Genomic DNA, 16,325 nt, shown 5'->3' on the forward strand with positions numbered 1-16,325 from the left:
CGGCAGAATGGAAGGCTGAGTCAACCTTGAGCCGGTGAGATTTGAACCGCTGACCTGCTGAACACAGTCAGCTAAAGTGGCCTGCAGTACTGCACTCTAACTGCTGCGCCACCTCGGCTCATAAATGCTACACAGGCTAAACAAAACAGGCTTGCTTCTTCATATATGGCAAGCAAGAACATCCGATGTTAGCAGTCTTGACATCCGGCCCTCCTTACAAAAAGGACAGATCCTGGAATGTAAACATAAGCATAGGTTAAGGGTTATTTTTCGGTTTGTTGGGGTGTTTAACATGAAACCTTTTAAACAATCTGTCAGCTTTCACTTCACTAGATTTCACCCAGGTGGCTTCAGACAACGGGTATCCCTTCCATTGTACTAGGTACTGCAATTTCCCTCTAAAGATTCTAGAGTCAAGAATACGTTTCACTTCATAGTGGGTCTGCCCTGCAACTACGAGGGGCCCAGGTGCCTTCTTCGGGGGAGATCTTAAAGTGGAGCCCCAATAAGGCTTCAACAAGTTACAATGGGAAACTGGGTGAATTTTCCCTAACAGTCTAGGCAGTTTTAGTTGTATTGTGACCGGGTTGATGATCCTATGGCTGCTGGGCTCTCTGCTGTTGACGTGGTGCTGCCACTTGCTGTTGGCCCCATCCGGCCTGCTGATCCAATGGCTGCTGGCCCCTCTGCTGTTGACATGGTGCCCCCAGTTGCTGTCGGCCCCATCCGGCTTGCTGATCCAACGGCTGCTGGGCTCTCTGCTGTTGACATGGTGCTACCAGTTGCTGTTGGCCCCATCCGGCCTGCTGATCCAACGGCTGCTGGTCCCTCTGCTGTTGGCGTGGTGCCCCCAGTTGCTGTTGGCCCCATCCAGCCTGCTGATCCAACGGCTGCTGGGCCCTCTGCTGTTGACGTGGTGCTGCCAGTTGCTGTCGGCCCCATCCGGCTTGCTGATCCAACGGCTGCTGGGCTCTCTGCTGCTGATGTGGTGCCCCCAGTTGCTGTTGGTCCCATCCTGCCTGCTGATTCAACTGTTGCTGGGCTCTCTGCTCCTGGCCAGCGGGGGCTGGTGGTGCCCCCTGCTGCTGCAGGCTTCCCAGTGGTGGCTGTGCAAGTGGGGGTTGTAGTGGTCTTCTCTGCTGTAGGATTGCAAGGGATGGTGATGCCCTCTGCTGCTGTAGGCCCGTCAATGGCTGCTGGACATGTTGGGCCTCTCTTATCTGCAAGCTCACCGGCTGTAGCTCCCCTGGCTTTGGCACCGCCCCAAGCTGCTGCAAGGTCTCTTTTAGTTGTTGTAGGCTTAGAGATGGCTGACTACTCATCTGTGGGGCTTGCTCAATTTCTCCTTGCTGCAGGGGCCCCAGGCTGGGGCTTCTTCTCCCTGTGGGGCTAGAGGCTCTGGCACGGGACCCCAGGGGTTGGAGAGCCGGTTGATCTGCGAGGGAGGGGCTGGGGGCCTCTCTCAACAAGAGTTGCTCTTCGCTCCGCACCTCTAAGTTTTCAAATCTCTCTGCTAGGTATTCTAATGACTCACTGCGAGCTGCAGGTGGGGTTTTCCACTCACCTCCCTCTTCAGCGATAGACGGTTGGGCAGCTCTCCGCTGTTGAGGGGAAGGTGAAACGTAAACATCCCTTTGTTGTGACTCGCTTATCTGCTGACAAGGCTGTATGGAAACCTCCAGAGCCTTCGCTCAGCTTATCCCAGTCTGATGACCAAATCAGCTCTCCTGACAGTTTTGGCCTTGCTCCCAGCCGGGGAGTTTGCAAGAATTTCTTCTCCACTGTCTGTTTAGCTGCAGTCCCCCTTCCTGGGGAAGTTGCTGCCTCTGCCGCTTCCCCTCCTGGGGAAGCTGCGGTGGGAGGGGTGCCGGCCTCAGGCATTTCTTTCTCTTCCATGGCGAGACCTTCCCCAAATCTTTGTCAGACTATCCCCGTTAGTTTAGGGATAGCGACTGGAGTTTGGGACCCCTTAATTGGTTTGAAAAGTTTGTGGTTTTTGGCTTGATGACATGGTTCCGAAAAGAAGCAGCTTTTCAAAGAACTTTGAGGCTTATTTACCTTAAAGAATTTTTTTTATTTCTGCATAACTTCGGCACACACGAAAGTTAAGCCAAAAACTGAATCACCCGTAACAAAGCATAATTCACTGCCTCCTTCCACAATCATCAATCACATTCTCCAATTAAAGTGAAGTGTGAGATGCCCCTCCCGTTGCAGCTGACCTTGGCATACTGTGCTGAGATATTTGCCCATCCACTACTGGCATTATTTGCTTTAACTCTATAAATGCTACACAGGCTAAATAAAACAGGCTTGCTTCTTCATATATGGCAAGCAAGAACATCCAATGTTAGCAGTCTTGACAATTGGTTCATTCCACAGGTAATTTGATAATGGATTTTCCCCTCTTCTTCTGCATAAGCATCACATGTTGGCATAGGACCTCCAAGCCGTGTGGCTAGGAGACATGAGGCTGGATGAACAAAGGCATTCCAAACTGGGCACGTAGCCAGTTATATCCTGAGAAGAGCTCGAAGGCTCCTCCTACTACTGACCTGTTAACATGAGATAGCTAACTAGCTAAAACTATATTTCCCATAAGCCATCTCTTAAGGAGACAGCACTTAACCCAATAAATGCCAAACATGAACAAGCCTTTTTTCCATTTTCCTTTTCTCTCCTTTTACAAGTCTACTCCTGACACGTTTGAGTAAACAGATTCAGACCACAATTCAGATAGTCAATTTCTCACCTACAGTTTCAATGGGAGATCACAAATGAATTTCAAGCCTTTTCTAAATTCTTCAACTTTTGCCTCATGTGGATTTTCTTGTGTGCAATAAGGGATGATTTATGAGTAAAGTAACGTTCACAGACTGGACATTTGAAAGATTTCTCCCCTGTGTGAGTCCTCTGGTGTTTCACAAGGCTGGAATTCTCACTGAAACTTTTCCGACAATGAAGACATTCAAAGGGTTTCTCTCCTGTGTGAGTCCTCTGGTGTTTCACCAGGGTGGACTTCTGACTGAAACCTTTCCCACAATCAGGACATTCAAAGGGTTTCTCTCCTGTGTGAGTCCTCTGGTGTGTCACAAGACTGGAATTCTGACTGAAACTTTTCCCACAATCAGAACATTGGAAGTGTTTCTCTCCTGTGTGAGTCCTCTGGTGTGTCACCAGGTTGGACTTTAGACTGAAGCTTTTCCCACAATCAGGACATTCAAAGGGTTTCTCTCCTGTGTGAGTCCTCTGGTGTCTCACCAGTTGGGAATTCTCACTGAAACTTTTTCCACAGATAGGACATTCAAAGAGTTTCTCTCCTGTGTGAATCTTCTGGTGTGTCACCAAGTACCACTTGTGATAGAAACCTTTCCCACAATCTGGACATTTAAAGGGTTTCTCTCCTGTGTGAGTCCTCTGGTGTGACACCAGGTTGGACTTGTGATTGAAACCTTTCCCACAATCAGTACATTCAAAGGGTTTCTCTCCTATGTGAGTCCTCTGGTGTGATACTAGGTGGGAATTCTCACTGAAGCTTTTTCCACAGATAGGACATTCAAATGGTTTCTCTCCTGTGTGAGTCCTCTGGTGGGTCACCAGGCTGGAATTGTAATAGAATCCATTCCCACAGATAGGACATTCAAAGGGTTTCTCTCCTGTGTGAGTCCTCTGGTGTATCAGTAGGTTGGACTTGCAACTGAAACGTTTCCCACAATCAGGACATTCAAAGGGTTTCTCTCCTGTGTGAGTCCTCTGGTGTCTCACCAGGTTGGATTTGTCACTGAAACCTTTCCCACAGATAGGACATTCAAAGGGTTTCTCTCCTGTGTGAGTCCTCTGGTGTGTCACAAAGCTGGACTTGTCATTGAACCTTTTCCCACAATCAGGACATTCAAAGGGTTTCTCTCCTGTGTGAATCCTCTGGTGTTTCACAAGGCTGGACCTCTGACTGAAACCTTTCCCACAATCAGGACATTCAAAGGGTTTCTCTCCTGTGTGAGTCCTCTGGTGTTTCACAAGGGTGGACTTGTCATTGAAACTTTTCTCACAATCTGGACATTCAAAGGGTTTCTCTCCTGTGTGAGTCCTCTGGTGTCTCATGACATGGGAATTTCTAATGAAATATTTACACAATCAGTACAGTCATAGGTTTTCTCCCTGCTGTGAATCCTCTGATGTATCACCACATTGCCATGCTCACTAAAGCTTTTACTGCACTAGGAGTGCTTTTATGGCTTTTCTCTTGTGTGGCTCCTCTTGTGCAATCAGTTGTGATTTGCAATCTGTGCTTTTCCAACAAGAGACACATGTACAGAGTTTTCCACAGCTGATATTCTTGAGGAAGTCAAAAATATGGACAATCCCTTGTTTAGTGGAGCCTTCATTCAAGCCGTTTTCTTCCTCAAAGGGCGAGGCCTGCGTGACTTTCCTACTTACCTTTTCCTTCAACTGACTTCCGCATATTTCCCTCTTTTACTGAATGAAAAATAATCTCCCTTCATTTTTCATGTAATGTATCCTTGAGTTCTGAATAATCTACTTATTCCAATTTGAAATCTTTCTTGATTTTCTATTTTTTTCTAAGAGCGGCTGGAGGAGAGGGAGAATTGTGTGGTTTTCTGAAGGAAATGGAAAATATTTTGATTTCTGGCTCAGTTTGCTTTCCTTTTCAATGTTGCTTGTTATTCTTAGCTGTCCAGAGTCCTTTTATTGCCATCCTCTTTGTCTATAAGATTCAAAGAAAAGTGTAATTAAATGGTTAGAGATGTGAAAAAAAAAGAAAAATAAATACATTACAATGAAAAAGCAAACATGCCACAATACTAGAATAACCTTTAATTGATGGAAAACAGAATAACAGAGTTGTAAGGGACCTTGAAAGAAGAAGGAAGAATTATAATGGTGGAAATGATGATAAATAAAAAAGATATTGATAATAGCAATATATGCACCAAACAATAAACACAGGAAAATATTGGAAATGGAATATCAAAATATTTGTTTAGTAGGAGGCTTTAACGCAATTGTGAATGAAAAATTAGATTACAAAAGTAGTAAAATAGGAAAAAAAGGAAGAACGAGGAAGAAAGAGATTAAAATAAAAAATAAAAAGGACAAGTATAGAAAGTGGAAAGAGGGGCACATAACTAAGTCAGAATATCAACAAATAGCCCAAGCCTGCAAAGATGAAGTCAGGAAAGCTAAGGCTCATAATGAACTAAGGCTTGCAACCAAAGTCAAAAATAACAAAAAAAGCTTCTTTCAACATGTAAAAAACAAGAAAAAAGTGAAGGAAACGATTGGTCCATGGATGAAAGTGGCAAGAAGGTGACAAGCAATAGGGAGAAAGCAGAACTATTTAACGAGTTAAAGGGAAAAAACAGAGCAACCTATCAACAATACTGCCATAAAAACAGTATAGAAAGACAAGTTAAGATAGGCAAGAAAATGGTGAGAATTCTAGGACAGTGACGGCGAATCTTTTAGAGACCGAATGCCCAAACTGCAACCCAAAACCCACTTATTTATCTCTGGGTGCCAGGTGGGCATGGGCCGCTGGATGGACGTGGCTGTGGTGGTCATGGTGGTCATGGCAGACTGGGTGGCCAAGGTGGGCGTGATCACCTCAATGTTGCTGTGGAAGCCAGGCAGAGTTGGGGGAGATCCAGGGGGTCCTGGCAGGTTGGGCGGTGGGCAGGAGGCTCATCCTGCGGGGTAAGGTGAGACAAGGTGAGGTGAGGCAGGGTGGGGGTGCCATTATCAGAGGGCAAGATGAGGCAGGGGCTGGGGTGGCTGCTGCTGTATGATTAAATGAGCCCAGAATATTCAGGAACCGATTTCATTGGATTTATGGGAGGTAATTTGGACCAGAAATGTTAAATTTACGCAGGCCCAAAATATGAGGGAAAATTTTTATAAAATGTTTTATAGATGGCATCTGGATCCTAAAAAGTTGTCGTGTATGTACCCGAACCTGCAACCTAAATGTTGGAGATGTGGTTGCTTGGATGCAACCTATTTTCATGCTTGGTGGACTTGTAAAGATATTAAAGCCTTCTGGATTATGATTTGCTGGAACATTCAAAAGGTTTTTAAAAGGAAGATTAAGTTTACTCCCCAACTGTTCCTTTTGGGTATTTTTGTGGATTTTAATGTTAAAGAAAATATTTTATTGTTGAATTTAATAACAGCAGCAAGATTATTGGTGGGTCAATATTGGAAGAAGGATATTCTGCCTTCTTTAGAATAATGGGTATTTAAGGTTTCTAATTTAGCAGAAATGGCTAAAATTTCTGCTTATTTAAAGGACCATTCACAAGAGAGATATTTTAATGTATGGAGAAGATGGATAGAATATGTTCAGAAGAAGTATGGAACTACAAAGTTTCATTTATTTTATGAGTAATGAATTTGTTTATAAATTTATGATGTTAAAGTTTGAAGAGAGTTAAGGGTTAATATGATTTTGTTCATTGTATAATTAGTAAACTTAAATAGATTATGTTTAATATGTTTGTATAATCCTGTACTTTGCTCTGGGAAGTTGGGGGGAGGGGGGAGGGGGTGGGGGGTGAATGGGTCGAAGTTTAAGTAGTTCAGATAAAGTAGAAATAGTTTTAAATAGTATATAATATTAATGTTTCAATTTGGAGAGAGGAATTGCTCGGGCATTTCCCCTGGACCGCATCTGGAGCGAGAAGGTAGAAGAAGGTGAGAAGTAAGTAGGAAGGTGGAAGAGAGGTGGAGAGTGAGGAAGAGGAAGAAGAGGGAAAGAGGCAAGTTGGTTGGGGGTGGATGCGGTTTGGGGGGAAATGGCTGGGCAATACCGAAAGTGGTGTGTATCAATTTGTTTTATTTTTTATCTGAAGTATTTTTAAAATTGTAATGTATCGTAAAATTGAAAATAAAAACTTTACAAAAAAAAAAAGACAAATGGAGATAATTAAACATAAACTAAACTAAATTAAACTATATCATAAACCTAATAAAGTAAGAAGAGTTGGCTCAACAAATCAGAAGAACAAAATTTTTTTTCGAAAATGCAAATAAACCGGGAAGATGGCTGGCTTACAAATTGAAAAAAGAGAGAGAGAAAAAGTTGATAAACAAATTGCAAGATGTGAAGGGAGATGTGCAACTTCAAAATAAGACAATAAAAAATAGTTAAAGAATATAATGAAAAACTATATGATATAGAAAAAAAATCTCTCTGGAAAAAAAACAACACAATATATGGAAAAAGCCAATGTACCAAAAATTCTAGAAAACTTTAAAAACAGGCTAAATGAAAAAATAACAATAATGGAACTGATGGAAGCTATAAAAAGAGAAAAAAAGTATAAAACTGCAGGACCGGATGGACTACCTGCAGAGTTCTATAAATGCTATCAAGATACATTAATTCAGACAATATATCATAAGCAAACAGCAAAAGTAATTGTAAATGGGGACTATACAGGGAATTTTAACATAAAGAAAGGCACAAGACAAGGATATCCATTATCCCCATTGCTATTTATATTGACATTGGAAGTTTTCAACAGGAACATCAGACAAGACCCAGAAATTAAAGGAATGGAGATAAAAGACGAAAAGTATAAATTACAAGCATTTGCAGATGATTTGGTGTTTATCACAGAAGAAACACTGGAGATAACCACTAAATTAGGGGTGTCAAATGACCAGCCTGCGGGCTGGACGTGTAACCCAGAAGCCGCCCCATTGCCGGCAATGGCAAAACAATCCCGATACGTCATGTGATGTCGCGAGTTTGACATGTCTGCCCTAAACTATTGAAAAGGATTGAGTTATTTAAGTAGCAGAATTGAAGATATAGAGAAAAAACAAAAGTTATAGTTAAAAAGCTTACATCTAAGCAATGAGAACAATTGTCAGAAAAAATGGATTTTCAAATAGTTAGGAAAGTTAAATATTTGGGAATATACCGAACAGCAAGATGTGCAATGATAAAAGATAACTACATAACATTACTTAATCAAATAAAATAAGATCTAGAAAAATGGAAAAACTTACAACTATCAGTGTTAGGAAGAACAGCTACTATGAAAATGAAGAGTTTACCAAAACTGCTCTTCTTGTTCCAAACAGCACCTATAAAAATAGAGAATTGAAATTAAATGAATTAAATTAAATTAATGAAAATTAAAATCTAAACAAGAGCTTGTAGACCAGGGTACTGAATTATTATCATGGTGGTCTCAATTGCAAATGCAATCGAGCTATGATAAAGATGCAAAAATGTATGGTTTTTATAAAGAACAGACAATGTTTGATCAGATACTGTTGACCTCTGATAAAAAACTGATCAAGAAATGGCAAAATCTTTGGGAAAGAAATTATAAATTCACCTTGACAACTTCCTATAAAGAAAACTGATATAAAATGTTCTATAGATGGCATTTACCACCTGCTAGATTAGCAAAAATGTTTAAAAATAGGTCCAGTAAATGTTGCAAATGTAATCAAACACCTGGCCTGTATTACGATATATGGTGGCCTTGTGTTAAAGAAAAAAAAAATTGGGCCAAAAGACACAGTTGGTTAGAAAAGATGTTAGGGAAACATGTAGATTTTAAACCTGCACTCTTTTAATTAGGTATAATATCAGAAAATTTTAATAAGCCAAGTGTATATTTAACATTGCATAGATTAACAGCTGAACTTAAATGGACTCCAGAAGATGGTAGAGGACAGGAAGACCTGGAGGAACGTTGTCCATGGGGTCGCGATGGGTCGGACACGATTTCGCAATTAACAACAGATTAACAGCAGCAGGGATTGTATTTGCTCAGCACTGGAAGAATGAAGAAACACCACTAGACAAAGAGATAATCAAGAAGATATTGGACTGTGCTAAAATGGACAGACTTATGTTGAGGATCAAAGAAAGAAGATACAGAATATTTTCAAACATGGAATTTATTTAATCAATGGTTGGAGAAAAGGGGTAGACACTAAGAATGTAACTTGTATTAAGCAAACAAATTGGCCCAGACAACACGATTTTTATTAAGGACTAATCAAATGTAATAATAGAAAATTAGAGTTGGAAGGGACCTAGGAAGTTTTCTAGTCCAACCCCCTGCTCAGGCAGAGGACTCTATTACTATTCCTGACAAATGGCTGTCCAGTCTCCTCTTAAAAACCTCCAGTGATGCAGCACCCACAACCTCTGGAGGGAAGCCATTCCCAAAGAATCAACCTTCACTTGAAGGAGACTTTTTTTTTTTTTTAATTAAAAGTTTTATAAATTTTACAAAAAAGAAAAAAGAATACAAAACAAGAGACAACATATGCAAAAAAATAAAACTAAACAATACATATATAAGAAAAACCCCCCATCCCCCACCCCTCCCAAAAAAAAAAAAAAACAAAAACCCTCCCTTCCCCCCCCCCTGAGCTTCCCAGAGCAGAATATAGGCTTAAGAAATAAAAATAAAAATTAAATTAAGAACTTTATATTTATATATATAAAAAATTATCTATAATATATATAAAAATAAAACTTATGAAAAAACTATATAATATTTTTGTATACCCAATCTAAATTGTATAAATTTTATCCATTTATCCCAAACAGCAAAAAACTTCTCTTGCGTTTGTTGCTTTAAGAAAGCCGAAATCTTTGCCATTTCCGCCAAATGAGCTACTTTAAGAAACCATTCCTGCAATGTAGGCAAAGATTCTTGAAGGAGACTTTTGAAATCTTCCCACCAGCAGAAAATCGCAGCCCCCAGTTTAACAGCCTGCAGCACCAGAGGACTTAAAAGTTGGGGAGGGAAGGAAAATGCAGCGGCAGCAAATGAGATGCTTCAACCGAGTTGCTTCTCTGCTTAGACGCCCTGGAGGAAACCAAACAGCCCCGCTTGCTCCCGGCTTCTCCTCCGAGCTGCCCTCTACTCACCTTCCAGCTGCTGCTTCTACCCTGGAAAGAGCACAAAAGCCCCTTTGCACACCAACCTCCTCCCATGAGTGATCCGGAAGAGGAACTTCTGCTGCTCAAAAGGTCCTTTTTCAAGAGACAACTGAGCTTTCTTTCTTCTACTCTTCCCGTCGCCTCCCCTCCTTTCTAGCAATATAGTACTCGATGGTTTTAAATTCCTTTAAAGTCAACCACAGATGCCGCCCACTGTGTTGTCCGCTTTCTAGGCACAGATGTTGACTCCGGGAAGATGTTGAAAAACACGCTTGTCTCGTCTCTGCCTAAGGCGTTTACACGATTTACTCCCTGATTAAAAGCTATCAAGTAGTTTTTGACTACTAACAACTAACCTTTGCAACTGAGCCAAGTGAAATAGTGAAATGTGATGCTGGTTAGCTTGTGAAGATTAGCTGTGTGCTGAGCCTAAAAGTTCATGACGGTTTTACAGAACTACACAGTTTTTCTGGAGATCAAAACCTCTCTACACCCGAAATCTTTATGACTTATTTAATGTGGCTCCCAAGGTTTTAGGACATAGCAGTAACATCAGGCCAGATGCTCCAGGGGAGCCAACTTCACTCCTGCTGGCCAGGCTGCATCCAAGAGCACCCAGCATACCATTCCCGAAGGAGGACAACCTATATATGCTAAATGCCATGCACTTCTGTCAATTTCCTTGCACAGAACTCTCCATTAGGTCACAGAGAGAAAAATATGCAGGGCCTCGAAAATGGGGGCTAAGACATGTGCAGAAATGGACAGGCTTACAATGATATTGAAGGACAAATGTGGATCAGTTTATTTCGAAACCTGGGATAAATTTTACCGCTGGAGGGATTCAAAGAGGACGGTTGGGATTAAAGACTAATGCTAAGATAGAAATATATGTTACTTTAGAATAAGTATTGTATATAAAACTTAGATGTATATTTAGAAAAAGAAAAGAAAAAGGAAAATGGGAGCTAAGAAAGAGGGGGCGATTGTGAATATATGGTAGAAGATACATTTTAAAAAAGAAAACAGAAGGGAAGAAAAAGCACATGGCCAACTGATCACCAGGCTAACCTTTTTAGAGGGACACCCTGCACTGCTGTTTTTAATGTACATCTCTTAGGTTTTGGATGGGGACAGTGGCCATTTCAGCTATTGGATCTGAGCTCTGTTGCATGGAGGAATCTGGAATAAAAGAACCGCAAGGTATATTTTATTGATTCCCTTTTTATTCAGTAACTCAAGATGGCATACAAAGCACTTCCTGTTTAACGTGCTGTAATTTACAAGGTAAAATATGTGGTCTTCTAGTCCATCCCCCTGCTCAAGTAGGAGAATCTATACCATTTCAGACAAGTGACTGTCTAGTCTCTTAAAAATCGCGTGATGGAGCGCCCATGATTTCTGGAGACAAGCTGTTCCACTGGTTGATTGTCCTCACTGTCATGAAGTTTCTCCTTAATTCCAGATTGCTTCTCTCTTTGATCAGTTTCTTGTCCTGCCCTCTGGTGCTTTGGTGACTAATGTGAGCCCCTCTGCCTTGTGGCAGCCCCTCAAATGCTGGAATACCACTGTCATGTCTCCCCTCTTTCTTCTTTTCTTTAGACTAGCCAAGCCCAAGTCCTGTAGCCGTTCTTTATATGTTTTAGTCTCCATGCCTTTGATCATCTTAGTTGCTCTTCTCTGAATTTTTTCCAAAGTCTCAACATCTTTTTTATGATATGGTGAGCAAAACTGGCTGCAGTATTCCAGGTGTGGTCTTACTAGGGCTTTGTAAAGTGGTACTAGTATTTTGCGTGATCTTGATTCTATGCCTAGCAAGGTGTCAAAAACTTGATGACCAAAAAAAAACCAAAGTTGCAATTGCACTGAAATGACATGATCATTTTTCACACTTATGATCATTGCAGCATCCCCAGGTCATGTGATTTATATTTGGATGTTTGGGAACTGATTAATATTTATGATGGTCACAGGACCCCAGAGTCATGTGATTCTCTTTTGCAACCTTTTGCTCAAGTCTATCAGGATCCCTTTGGATCTTGAGCCTATCTATTTATGAAGATATCAAAGTGTACTGGGCCCAAGACTGATTTTTGAGATACCCCACTGAATCCTTCCCTCCATGTAGATGTAGTTCCACTGAGGAATAGCCACTGAATGCGGTTGGTCAGTTAATGCGAATCCTCTTGGTGGTGATACTATCCCGTTGTTCTATGTTACCAAGAAGTAAGTTCTGAGCCACTTTGTCAAATGCCTTGCTGAAGTCCAAGTCTACTATCTCCACAGTATTTCGCTGATACATTAATGTAATTGTTTTATCAAAAAGGTAGTAAGTTTTGTCTGGCCTGATCTGTTTTTAACAAACCCATTCTGGCTTCAGTTACAGATGCCCATCATTTTGTTTCTTCAGAGACATTATTGGAAACAGAAATTTTCTTTAATTAAATCAGTTGGGAAATTCTCATTCTTTTAAAAGGAGAAATAAAACCAGGGGGCACAGCCAGAACAACCAAGAGGGGGTCACAGGAACCTTCAAATACCCCAAGGGCCATACTCAGGACCAGCTTTCAGACAGCCAAATTCTTCTTATGTTAAAGGAATTCATTTCCAGATGTTTCAAAAGATTTGTGTCTAACTCACTTTCTCCATCCATGGGGACTTCAACTTTCCCAGTATCTGTCGGATCTGGTTCAGAATTGGGAGAATCATCAGGGAAGTCAGAGAGATGCTCTCTAATTCTATAATTTTCAAAGGCTAGACCCAAAGGTTGTTTAGAGTTTGTAAAGTTACAAGGGAAATCATAGCTTAGTTGTCCAGTTTGAAATGTCCTAATTTTATCTCTAAGACTGGTAGTGATGAAGAAGACCATCCCTGAATCTGAGAATGCAAATCAAAACAGATCAAGTTTAGTCATTTTGATTTTTAACTGTACATAAAGAAATATTGTACTTTCACAGAATTTAGAACGGGGGCAGATATCAAGGCAACAAATAAATTAAGAGGTAGAAGTCTAACTGCAGTTAGAATGGCTAAACTTCATCTGTTCTCATTGGCGCTTTTCTCAGATTCAGGGATGGTCTTCTTCATCACTGCCAGTCTGAGAGATGGAAATTAGGACATTTCAAGCAAGGCAAATAAGCTAGAGTTTACCTTGTAACTTTACAACCTCTGTACATTTTTTTCTTATGTTAAGTTAGCAAAACAGAGAGGATTGTCCCTCTTCTGCGTGAGTGTGACAAAATGGCAGCCATTTCCACAAGTCCACCGCATGGCCTTGGGACGAATCCAGGGCCCATTGAAAATGACAGCTGCTTCCTGGAGATAGTCTTGAGGCCCAGGGATGTGTGCCCACACCTCCTTCCCCAATATGAGGTTCACAGATGAGGAGGGTGGCATGAGGCCTGGTGGGGTGGGAGTCAGGCCTAAGGACTGCAGGGACGCAGTGGGAGTGGGAAAAAGGCTGTAGGGACCCGGGGGGGGGGGAAGGGAAAGAACTGGGGGGGACGCTGTGGGGGAAAGAAGGGCCAGGGAGACCCAAGGATTTGGAAACAGCACAGGTTATCTCGGAGCGTGGGGGAGGCCTAGGGATGCCTGAGGCAGACAAGCCCGGTCCTGTGCTAGGCCTCCAAGAGCTTCCCACAACCCTGAGATAGCTAGTGTTCCACTTAGTGACTCACACATTTGATTAATGGCTGCATCAGGGAAGTTAAGTAAAGCAGTTTCACTTAACAGCCGTTGCAGCATGCAACCATAATTGGCAGGCCATGACAGTTGTATCTTGAGGACTACTTGTATGTTGGCTGAGGAATTCTGGGCCCCAAAATCTGGAGAAAACCAAGGCAGAAGACTGAAACTCCACATGTGGGAATTATATAATCAATATACAAAACTACCACCCAGAAGCCTTTTTGAGGAATTCCACTACTTCTGCAAAAGGAAATATCCAGCAACTGCTGCTGATAACAAGAAATTGGTAGTTAGCCTTTTCCCAATTTTCTTTTCTATCCACCTACAAGTGTAATTCTGAGACATGTTTCACTAGAAAGAATCAGGCCAGAATTCAAAGTCAATTTCTCACCTACATTTTCAATGGGAGATCACAAATTAAATTATGCCTTTTCGGAACTCTTCAACTTTTGCTTCATGTCAGTTTCCTCATATGCAATAAGGGATGATTTATGAGTGAAGTAATGTCCACAGATTGGATATTTGAAAAGTTTCTCCCGCATGTAAGTCCTCTGGTGTTTCACTAGATTGGATTTCTGACTGAAACTTTTCCAACAATCCTGACACTGACACAATTTCTCTCCTATGTGAGTCCTCTGGTGTTTCAACAGGTTAGAATTCAAACTGAAACTTTTCCAACAATCTGATACAATTTCTCTGTGTGAATTCTCTGATGTATCACCAGGCTGGAATTACAACTGAAACTTTTCCCATAATCAGGACATTCAAAGGATTTCTCTCTGTGTGAGTATTCTGGTGTGTCACCAGGCTGGACTTCTGACTGAAACTTTTCTCACAGACAGGACATTCAAAGGGTTTCTCTCCTGTGTGAGTACTCTGGTGATTCACGAGGGTGGACTTATGACTGAAACTTTCCCCACAATCAGGACATTCAAAGGGTTTCTCTCCTGTGTGAATCCTCTGGTGTGTCACCAGAGAGGAATTATGACTGAAACTTTTCCCACAATCAGGACATTCAAAGGGTTTCTCCCCTGTGTGAATCCTCTGGTGTTTCACCAGGGTAGATTTCAAACTGAATTTTTTCCCACAGTCAGGACATTCAAAGGGTTTCTCTCCTGTGTGAGTCCTTTGGTGTACCACCAGGCTGGAATTCTGAATGAAACTTTTCCCACAATCAGGACATTCAAAGGGTTTCTCTCCTGTGTGAGTTCTCTGATGTATCACCAGGCTGGAATTATAACTGAAACTTTTCCCACAATCAGGACATTCAAAGGGTTTCTCTCCTGTGTGAGTCCTCTGGTGTATCACCAAGTGGGAATTCTGTCTGAAACATTTCCCACAATCTGAACACTGATATGGTTTCTCTCCTGTGTGAGTCCTCTGATGTCTCACCAGGGAGGAATTGAGAGTGAAACTTTTCCCACAATCCAGACACTGGTATGGTTTCTCTCCCGTGTGACTCCTCTGGTGTATCACCAGCTTGAATTTCTCACTGAAACTTTTCCAACAATCAGGACATTCAAACGGTTTCTCTCCTATGTGAGTATTCTGATGTGTCACTAGGCTGGACTTCTGACTGAAACCTTTCCCACAGATAGGACATTCAAAGGGTTTCTCTCCTCTGTGAGTCCTCTGATGTCTCATGAGGTTGTAATTCTGATTGAAACGTTTGCCACAAACAGGGCACTCATACACGTTCTCTCCTGTGTGAGTCCTCTGGTGTCTCATGAAATGGGAATTCTTACTGAAACATTTCCCACAAAGACAACATTCAAAGGATTTCTCTCCTGTGTGAGTCCTCTGGTTTCTCATCATGTGGCAATTTCTTTTCCCACAATTTGGACACTCATACAGTTTATCCCTGGAGGGAATCCACTGATGTATCTCCAGACTGGAATTCTCACTGAAACTTTTCCCAGTCAGGACATTCAGAGGGTTTCTATCCTGTATTGACTCCTGTGGTGTCTCATGACTTGGGAATTTCTAATGAAACTTTCACATAATCAGGACATTCAAAGGATTTCTCTCCTGTGTGAGTCCTCTGGTTACTCTCTGATGTGAGCCTTTCCATGAACCACAAGGGAGCTGTTGTGACTAAAGCTTTCAATACATGTGGATAATTATTGTTTTTCTCCAGTGTGGATGCTATCATGCATAATCTGTGATTTACTACCTGTGCTTTTCCAACAATAGACACAACTACAGAGCTTTTCCAAGCTGATATTTTTGAGGAGGTAAAAAATATGGACAATCCCTTGTTTAGTGGTGCTTTCATTCAAGCCGTTTTCTTCCTCACAGGGCGAGGCCTGCATGGCTCTCTGCTCTACGGGATTTTCCTACTGACCTTTTCTTCCAGCTGACTTCCGCATATTTCCCTCTTTTACTGAATGAAAAATAATCTCCCTTCACTTTTCATGTAAGGTATCCTTGAGTTCTGAATCATCTACTTATTCTAGTGTGAAATCTTTCTTTTTCTCTCTCTCTTTTGTCTAACCGCTGCTGCAGGAGGAGAATTTTGTGGTTTTCTGAAGGAAATGGAAAATATTTTGATTTCTGGCTCAGTTTGCTTTCCTTTTCCAATGTTGCTTGTTACTCTTAGCTGTCCAGAGTCCTTTTATTGCCATCCTCTTTGTCTATAAGATTCAAAGAAAAGTGTAATTAAATGGTTAGAGATGTGAAAAAAAAAGAAAAATAAATACAT

General features: G+C 41.5%; 3 protein-coding genes across 7 annotated transcripts in view; all 3 read right to left on the bottom strand.

Annotated features, from left to right (window-relative positions):
- LOC120298237 (zinc finger protein 84-like) overlaps window positions 1-16,325 on the bottom strand; it is a 17,230-nt gene continuing 905 nt past the window's right edge. The window contains exons 1-4 of one of the 4 annotated variants that reach the window (XM_039321739.1): window positions 9,926-10,093; window positions 8,035-8,112; window positions 2,753-4,726; window positions 1-232 (exon numbers count right to left, since the gene is read on the bottom strand). In XM_039321739.1, coding sequence (XP_039177673.1) covers window positions 2,785-4,101 — 1,317 coding nt within the window. In that variant the 5' untranslated portion in view covers window positions 4,102-4,726; window positions 8,035-8,112; window positions 9,926-10,093 and the 3' untranslated portion in view covers window positions 1-232; window positions 2,753-2,784. Of the gene's footprint in view, window positions 233-2,750; window positions 4,834-8,034; window positions 8,113-8,721; window positions 8,746-9,925; window positions 10,094-16,325 lie in introns of those variants that run through there. The other 3 variants (XM_039321735.1, XM_039321737.1, XM_039321738.1) reach the window with 3 other exon arrangements.
- LOC120298247 (zinc finger protein OZF-like) lies at window positions 14,013-14,337 on the bottom strand (the record flags this gene model as incomplete). The annotated part of the gene is made up of 1 exon (XM_039321762.1): window positions 14,013-14,337. A coding segment is annotated over one exon (291 nt), but the record flags the coding sequence as incomplete, so codon positions are not given.
- The window catches only part of LOC120298239 (zinc finger protein 774-like), a 14,154-nt gene continuing 12,134 nt past the window's right edge, over window positions 14,306-16,325 (bottom strand). For both annotated transcript variants that reach the window (XM_039321743.1, XM_039321742.1), the window contains one exon: window positions 14,306-16,257. In XM_039321743.1, the coding sequence (XP_039177677.1) occupies window positions 14,342-15,439 (1,098 nt within the window). In that variant the 5' untranslated portion in view covers window positions 15,440-16,257 and the 3' untranslated portion in view covers window positions 14,306-14,341. The remainder of the gene's footprint in view (window positions 16,258-16,325) is intronic.

This window comes from Crotalus tigris, unplaced genomic scaffold (assembly GCF_016545835.1).
Source record: "Crotalus tigris isolate CLP2741 ecotype Arizona unplaced genomic scaffold, ASM1654583v1 scf7180000023825.297174, whole genome shotgun sequence".
Classification (NCBI taxonomy): domain Eukaryota; kingdom Metazoa; phylum Chordata; class Lepidosauria; order Squamata; family Viperidae; genus Crotalus; species Crotalus tigris.